This window comes from Chiloscyllium plagiosum, chromosome 25 (genome assembly GCF_004010195.1).
Source record: "Chiloscyllium plagiosum isolate BGI_BamShark_2017 chromosome 25, ASM401019v2, whole genome shotgun sequence".
Lineage (NCBI taxonomy): Eukaryota > Metazoa > Chordata > Chondrichthyes > Orectolobiformes > Hemiscylliidae > Chiloscyllium > Chiloscyllium plagiosum.
In genome coordinates, this window is record NC_057734.1 from 44,950,171 (window position 1) to 44,959,157 (window position 8,987).

General features: G+C 44.2%; 1 protein-coding gene across 1 annotated transcript in view; it reads left to right on the forward strand.

Annotated features, from left to right (window-relative positions):
• The window catches only part of LOC122562816 (peptidyl-prolyl cis-trans isomerase FKBP8-like), a 32,555-nt gene that overhangs the window by 15,921 nt on the left and 7,647 nt on the right, over positions 1 to 8,987 (forward strand). The window contains exons 6-9 of the mRNA XM_043716061.1: positions 622 to 827; positions 1,886 to 2,058; positions 2,700 to 2,777; positions 4,601 to 4,723. Coding sequence (XP_043571996.1) covers positions 622 to 827; positions 1,886 to 2,058; positions 2,700 to 2,777; positions 4,601 to 4,723 — 580 coding nt within the window. The remainder of the gene's footprint in view (positions 1 to 621; positions 828 to 1,885; positions 2,059 to 2,699; positions 2,778 to 4,600; positions 4,724 to 8,987) is intronic.

Below are 8,987 nucleotides of genomic sequence, written 5' to 3' on the forward strand. Positions count from 1 at the left end.
CCCTCTCCGGCCTATCACCCTCACCTTAACCTCCTTCCACCTATCGTATTCCCAACGCCCCTCCCCCAAGTCCCTCCTCCCTACCTTTTATCTTAGCCTGCTTGGCATACCCTCCTTATTCCTGAAAAAGGGCTTATGCCCGAAACGTCGATTCTCCTGTTCCTTCGATGCTGCCTGACCTGCTGCGCTTTTCCAGCAACACATTTTTAAGCTCTGATCTCCAGCATCTGCAGTCCTCACTTTCTCCTGGCTACAATAAATGTTAATGAGGTAATTAGGACAACAAATGTGAAATATGGCAGTGTGTAGGAGGCTTACAAAATGACTTCATTTGCAACTTTTAGTCATATATTTTTAACATGATGGGAGAGAAATTTGTTTTTCTATGCAGACTTAACACTAATTCCCCAGGGCAAGACTTCTACTTACTTGACCATTGCACCTTTTTTATTGTGGAAACTCGAGACCTGTAGCACTGTATACATTCAGTCCCCTAGCCCTGAAAAAGTTAAAATTAGAATGAGCAAACAAATTTCATCCCCACCCCTCCACAAATCGGTTAAACTGAATGTATGAAGAACTGCTCCCAATTAAAACTGTTGCCCTTTTGCATGCCCTCAGCCAGCCACCAGGCTCTCGACTTCTTCTTGAAGTGCAGCTCCTGTCAATCAGTGGCCCTGGAATAAAGGATCGATCAGAGGAAGAGCAGTTGGAATTAATCAATAGAGAGAGGGAAAAGGGCAATAACCATTTCCAAAGGAAGGACTATCAACTGGCACTCTTTACCTATACTTGTGCATTGAAGATTATAGAGTCAAGTTCCGAAGGTACCAATGCATAGTCAATATCATCTTCATTCATATGTGAGATTGAAGCCCTAAAACATTTTCTATTGTCATCTGTTATTGTTAAAGCTGATAACTCAGTATTTTCAAAAGTTAACTCTTGCTTTTTTGAATGACTTTTTACTCATGATAGTTTGGGGGGAGAGCAGGTGTATACCATAGTGGGGAGGCAAGCTGGTCACATTGTCCATTGACAGTTTAAGGTAAGTGTAAAATCTCCTTTATGTCCTTTATGGATAGGATTCTTGGTTGTGGCATAGATTCATGACAATTGAGAGGAGATCCTTGTGGGTTGGTGTGGAAGCAATTGAGTCAAACTAGAAAGTCCTTCTTGGGCCATGATATAGTCCAGTGGGAGGTTTCCCTGTTGGTTGGGCTAGATAAGTTTGTTATAATAAGAGAAGGTTACCTGTTGCTACAAAGTCATTTGTATGAACTTTTCCTTCCCTTTCTGCTCTTCTAGTTCAATATCAGACAAAACACTTAGCGATCAACTGCTCCTTGTCTTCAGTTGGAGTTACCAATTTGATGTTCCTACACTTTCCCCAAGTTTTACAGTGTTGCCCATTTGGGTTTTGAAATAGCAGAACTGCAATTGGAGCAGAGATGAAGAAAACAGTTTTTGAAAATGTAATACTTCAAAATGAATGAACTGTGTGTACTGAAGCCCATTTTGAAGTATACAGAACAAGTTGGACAAGTATTTGTGATTTGAAAGTTTTACTTCATTTTTTTCTTCTGTGACAGAGAAGCTGATTTTAACTGTAGGTGGCTATTATAAATGGGTGAATATTGGTCTGAAAATGAACTTGTAAAACTTACCACACTTTTTGATGCTAGTGCCGTAGCCATCACCAATTAGACAAGAGTTTTACATTGGCCAGCTGGATTATTAGTGGAGATCTGGGAGTGGCATGACTGCTTCTCCTCTTCCAGGGGATGTGAATCAAAGTAAAATGAACAATGAACAATGAGCACCAGGGTTTGTGGACTGAATACCAGCATGGAATTTCTAAGGATGGTACTCATTTTTTTTTAAGGTGAGATAAGATGTGAACAAAAGGATATGCTGCTTGATGAAAAAGTGAAATGTTATAGCAATATGGCAGCTTGTCATTTAAAGACAGGAAACTTAAAGGAGACAATCTCTTGCTGTGATATAGTCTTGCAGCATCGACCTCATCACTGCAAGGCGTTATTCAGGAAGGGGAAGGTACGTCCATTATTCACGAGCAGTTAATTTATTTACAATGCTCTACAAATTTAGAATGCCAGGGGGTGATCTGTGTTGCATTTAGCAGTTCCATGCCATAAACATTTGAGTAAATTCACTGGGTGCTGAGCCTTATGTTGTTTTCGGAGAAAATAGCTTTTCATATTTACTTTGAATATTTTTGTTTCCTTACATGGGCTACTTTTCAATTTTTGGTTGCACCATGGCCGCATGCTCTTCATTTATAGGCCCCTCTGTACAGAAGGTGGTGAGCAAATTCAAGCCCCTTCTCTGGGCTTGGACAATTTAGCCATCCAGGTTCAGGAAGTGGTTCATGGAGGGGGTTGTTGCACCTTACTGCCAGTCCCTATTCTATGATTATATTCTGGTGTCCATTAAGAGGGAGCATGCAGAGTCCACTGGCACAGTAGAACATTCAGGGATTGGTTGACTCCACAGGGGTGGAGTCCATTATCATGCCAGTGCAGTAATTATATTTTGCTTTAGTTTTGCTAAGGTTCTGTTGACCTCTTGATTTTTTTTGTGATGGTGCCCCACTAAGGACTGTTAAAACTTACTGTACATTCAAAAATAGTAAATGCAGTGAACTGCAATTAACAGTTTACTTGCAATTGTTTCAGGTGTTAGCAATGCAGCAAATATATCCCCTTTCCATTGTCTTCCTAAAGAAAGCCTTAGCTGTACAGCCAGAGCACCCGGTGAGTGATCGTTTACGTTCTTTGCAATGCTGTCTCTAATTTTATTTCTGGCGCATGGACTTCCAAGGCCTGTGTGCAGCAGCGAGTTCCGAAGCCGGACGTCAAGCATCGGCATGCCAACTGTCATGAGTGGAACCTCAGAACAGTTAAATGGTAAAACTGTTTACAGGCAGGGTGTTGGATAAGGAAACAGAAGACAATTTGACTGTCTCACTTACTAGCACTACTGTCATTGATTATCTCACCATAAGGAACCTGTAATTGACTTTGACCAAAAGTAAATAATGTGGCTGCAAGAGTAAGTCAGTGGTTAGATATTCTTTGGCAAATTATCTCCTGTAAAATACAGGTTTGGCTTCTGGTGGAATACTCTCCACTTAGCTGGATCAGTGCATCTCCAACAACACTGAGGAAGCTCAACACCATCCAGATCAAAACAGCTTGTTTCGCAGCAGTCAGCACCTTTAAAATTTCACTGGCTCTGTCCATCACTGATGCACTTGCTGGATATTCTGAGTCTTGGGAATGGGGAGGCATTTTAAAATGGTAGAAGAAGATGTCAGGAGAGCTTGAAGTCTTTTTGCTACTGTCGGTATACAGTTAGATTGGCCACTTGACAGTGGTTAATTGAACCACTTAATTGGCTAAGTAAGGGCCATTGCCCTTCTCAGTAAGGAGATCCAGCCTGTTGACATTTGGGCAGCCTTCTGGCGAGAGCCCTCCACTGTGAATATTGAACGGCCCATGGAGGACCTTCCAGTGCCAATAGCTGGTCCCACTCCTAAGTCTCAGTCTTATTCAGCAGGGCTTCCCTTCCAAGTCCTGGCTCCCATCAGCATTGTCTATCCTTCTTCAAGGGCACAACAGTATTGAGGTCCCCTCCCTCTGGCCTTGCGGCCTGAGGGATGGAGGCATTGAAACTGCAGAACTGCCAGCCCTCTGACTGGGCTGGCAGCACTTGGAGACAGGCTTTTGTCCTTAAATATCATCCAGGTCTGGAACTGGGTTTGCATCTCAATTTGCTTCCAATGGCAAGACTTAAGGCCTGTCCGCAAAATATGTCTGCCAATATATACCAGCTGTAAGATGCACTGCAGCAAGTTATCATGGCACCTTCAAAAACTACAACTTCTACCATGTAGAAGACATGGACTGCAGGCACTTAGGAACAATGCCGCCTTCAGGTTCCTTGACAAGTCACATACAATCCTGACATGGTACCAAATTGCTGTTCTTTCATTGTTGCTGGTTCAGAATCATGGGACTCCTATTTAAGAGCACTTTGGGCGAAAAACACTGTATACACAATGATGTTTCAAGGAGATGGCTTACCACCACCACCTTCTCAAGGGCAGTTAGAGCTGTGCAATAAATGCTGGCCCAGCCAGACATTTCCACATATTACGAGTGATTAGACAAAAATAGACATTCTGAACTTCTTATTCTGTGCAATTGTGCGCAGTTAGATACCAGGAGATAGAAAAGGGTTGGAATAATTTCAAGTGAGGATAGTAGTATGTAGCTTGTGCCTGTGGTGGTTTAAAGACCTGAACAGCATTTTCTTATCCCATGCTTTGTTTCATTCTTAAGACTACACAGAAATTCCTGAAGAAGGGCTTATGCCCGAAACGTTGGTTCTCCTGCTCCTTTGATGCTGCCTGAGCTGCTGCGCTTTTCCAGCAACACATTTTTCAGCTCATACAGAGGAATTCAGTGTGACATGTATCTGAGAGTGTATTTTTGCGATGTAAAAATACTTGAAACCATGTAGAACAATCTGATTTCCTGTTCTTATGTCACTGTGCCACTGTTTACATTTCTAGGAAATCAAAGAAGAAATTAAAACTATTATTAGCACTTGGACAAAGCACAGAATATCTGGTATTACTGAGAAATTTGGACATGGCAGCTCAAAACAATCAGTCATCAGCCAGAGATCATTTCAGGTAAGCCTGAAATTACACACTGACTGGTTCAGATGGGAGCCAGTTGGATAGGCGAAGGGCTTATGCCCAAAATGTCAACTCTGTTGCTCCTTGGATGTTGCCTGACCAGCTGTGCTTTTCCAGCACCAGACTTTTTGACTGATCTGCAGTCCTCACTTTCTCCTTTTCATTATCAGTGCCTCACCTGCATGCTTCAGGTAGGGGTATGCGAGGTTTTTGTTACTTGGTATTTAAATTTAAAGTGCCTACATTCCCTGATTTTTAAATACTAGGGAAAACAACAATTGTACTGGTAACCACAGGAACATGTGAAATGTTGCATTGTGTTAAATCATAAGAGGAAGTCTCTAGGATATGTGTTTGAATGCAGTGTCACCTGAGCGAGGTCTACTCTGTTGCACAGATGGTGTTTGACAGCAAGTGGATTTCTAAAGTTTTTGCTGAATAAGGCAAGTCAATCAATTCTTCCCTGTCCTTTGCTTGTGGTCATAAAAGAATATGCTGATGAATTTCAGGAAAGACCTGATCAGTACAATACAATGTAAGGATTAGAAATGTTTGCTGATAAGATGAGGTGAAATAGAATAGAAATCACAGTACTTTTACGACAGAAAAAGGCCACTTGTTATTGTACCTGCTAAGAAACAAATCATCCAGCATAATTCTGTTAGAGACAAAAAAACTGCAGATGCTGGAATCCAAAGTAGACAAGCAGGAGACTGGAAGAACACAGCAAGCCAGGCAGCATCAGGAGGTGGAGAAGTCAATGTTTCAGCTGAAACCCTTTTTCAGGACTGGGGGTGGGTGTGGGGGAGCTGCAGATAAAGAGGGTGGTAGAGGCAGGGTGGTGAAGAGGGGATGGGCGATAACCAGGTACAACCTGGTTGGTCACTGGGAGGAATGAATCTGGTTGGTGGCAGGGAGCAATGGAAGGGAGAGGTAGGGGCTGGGAAAGGAGTTGGGGGATGGGAAGGGAAGTCATTTGAAATTGGAGAACTCAATGTTGAGTCCTTTGGGCTGAAGGCTGCCAGGCGGAAGATCAGTTCTTCCTCCAATTTGCGGTGTGGTTCGCTGTGGCACTGGAGGAGGCCAAGGATTGTCATTTCGGAAAGGGAGTGGCTCGGGGAATTGAAATGGGTGGTGACTGGGAGGTCTGGTCTGCCCCTGCAGGCCCGCTGCAGTGCTCGGTAAACCGTTCCCTAAGTTTACGTTTGGTCTCCCTGATGTAGAGAACATCACACTGGGAACACCTGATGCAGTAAACTAGTTTGGAAGAGAGGCAAGTGAACCTCTGTCTCACCTGGAAGGACTGTTCGGGGCCCTGGATGGAGTGGGGTGGTCTACTGGAAGGTTTTGCTTCTTTTCCTGTTACAGGGGAAGGTACCTGTAAATTCAGGTAGGGGAGACTGGCACAAACTGAGGACTGTCGAAGGGAATAGGAAGATGTTCTTGATGGTGGGGTTGAGTTGGAGTTGGTGGAAGTGTTTAAGGATGATGCATTGGATGTGGACACTGGTGGGGTGGTAAGTGGGGACAAGGGGGACTCTTTATTTATTGCGTTGGGGGGGATTTAAACAGTGGAACAGGGAATGGAGGTGGTATATTGGAGGGCTATCTGGATGACGGAGGGAGGAAAAGCATGTTATTCAAAATAGGTGGACATCCGGGATGCTCACAAGTGAAATGTCTCCTTGTCCGAGCAGATATGGCGAAGGCGGAGAAATTACGAGAATGGGATAGAGTTCTTGCAGGATGCTGGGTGGGAGGAAGTGTAGTCCAGGTAGTTATGGGAGTCTGTGTGTTTTTAGTAAACATTCATCTGGGGACTGTCACTGGAGATGGAAATGGTGAGGTCAGGAAAGGGGAGGGAGGTGTCTGAGATGGACCAAGTGAATTTAAGGGCAGGGTAGAAGTTGTTGGTGAAGTTGATGACGCAGGACACAGTACTTATTCAGTCATCAGCGTAACGGCGGAAGAGTTGGGGCACAGTGCCTGTGTAGGTACTGAAGAGGGACTGTTTGATATAACCAACAAAGAGGCAAGCATAGCTGGGGCCCATCAAGGTGCCCAGGCCACCCCTTGGTTGGGAGAAAATGGGAGGAGTTAAAGGAAACATTATTGAAGGTGAGGACCAGTTCAGCGAGGCAGAGGAGGGTATTGGTGAAGGTGGACTGGATGGTTCTGTTGGAGAAGAAGTGGAGGGCCTGGAACCCAGCCTTGTGGGGTATGGAGGTGTATAAAGACTGCACATCCATAATGAAGAGAAAGCGCTGGAGACCAGGGAACTGGAAGTTGCTGAAGAGGTGAAGGACGTGGTTGGTATCGCTGATATAGGTGGGAAGTGTCTGAACTTAGAGGGAGATCACCAGAGGCAATGAGGGCACGGACAGTGCAAGCAATTTTGGCCTGATGGGTCGCAGTGCAGTTGTGGGCAAGGGGGAGGTAGGATGTGGTGTCACAGAGTTGGTGTTCAGTCTTTGCAACATGGAGGTCCATTCTCCAAACTACCATGGCCCTGCCTTTGTCAGCGGGTTTGATAGCGAACCGAGTGTTGTTGCGGAGCAAGTGGAGTGCTGCATGTTCAGAGAGGATGTGTTTGAAGTGACTGAGGGGCACCACCTACTAGATTTGAAAACAGACAAAAATTTATTCACAAAATTACACAATGAAAAACAAAGGACAGAATAAAGAACCCTAACAGAACTCAGCCTATCCAACTAGACTTAATTATGCTGTTCCGAATATACACAACAGTCCCAATAAGCAAACTCCCTTTAAAATCCAGTATAAATGGAACACATGCTTACAGGTTGAAGTTGAAGGGCAGAAAAAGAGAGACAGTTTCAATAGACAATAGGTGCAGAGTAGGCCATTCTGCCCCTCGAGCCTGCACCACCATTCATTATGATCATGGCTGATCATCCTTAATCAGTATCCTGTTCCTGCCTTATCACCATAACCCTTGATTCTACTATCCTTGAGAGCTCTATCCAACTCTTTCTTAAATGAATCCAGAGACTGGGCCTCCACTGCCTTCTGGGGCAGAGCACACCCACCACTCTCTGGGTGAAGACGTTTCTCCTTATCTCTGTCCTAAATGGCCGACCCCTTATTTTTAAGCTGTGTCCTCTGGTTCGGGACTCACCCATCAGCGGAAACATGTCTCCTGCCTCCAGAGTGTCCAATCCTTTAATAATCTTATACGTCTCAATCAGATCCCCTCTCAGTCTTCTAAACTCAAGGGTATACAAGCCCAGTCGCTCCAATCTTTCTACATAAGGTAGTCCCGCAATTCCAGGAATTGACCTCGTGAACCTACGCTGCACTCCCTCAAATGCCAAAATGTCTTTCCTCAAATTTGGAGACCAGAACTGCACAAATATTCCAGGTGCGGTCTCACCAGGGTCCTGTACAGCTGCAGAAGAACCTCTTTGCTTCTATACTCAATCCCTTTTGTTATGAAAGACAGCATGCTATTAGCTTTCTTCACTACCTGCTGTACCTGCATGCTTGCCTTCATTGACTGGTGTACAAGAACACCCGGGTCTCTTTGTACGACCCCTTTATCTAACTTGACTCTATTTAGGTAGTAATCTGCCTTCCTATTCTTGCCACCAAAGTGGATAACCATACATTTATCCACATTAAACTGCATCTGCCATACATCTGACCACTCACCTAACCTGTCCAGGTCATCCGGTAATCTCCTAACATCCTCCTCACGTTTCACCCTGCCACCCAGCTTTGTATCACCAGCAAATTTGCTAATGTTACTATTAATACCATCTTCTATATCATTAATATATATTGTAAAAAGCTGCGGTACCCCTCCGGTCACCGCCTGCCATTCCGAAATGGAGCCGTTTATCACTACTCTTTGTTTCCTGTCAGCCAACCAATTTTCAATCCAAGTCAGTACTTTGCCCCCAATACCATGTGCCCTAATTTTGCTCACTAACCTCCTATGTGGGACTTTATCAAAGGCTTTCTGAAAGTCCAGGTACACTACATCCACTGGATCTCCCTAGTCCATCTTCAGAGTTACATTCTCAAAAAATTCCAGAAGATTAGTCAAGCATGATTTCCCCTTCATAAATCCATGCTGACTCTGACCTATCCTGTTACTGCTATCCAGATGTGTCATAATTTCATCCTTTATAATTGACTCCAGCATCTTTCCCACCACTGAGGTCAGACTAACTGGTATATAATTCCCTGCTTTCTCCCTCCCTCCTTTCTTAAAAAGTGGGACAACATTAGCCAC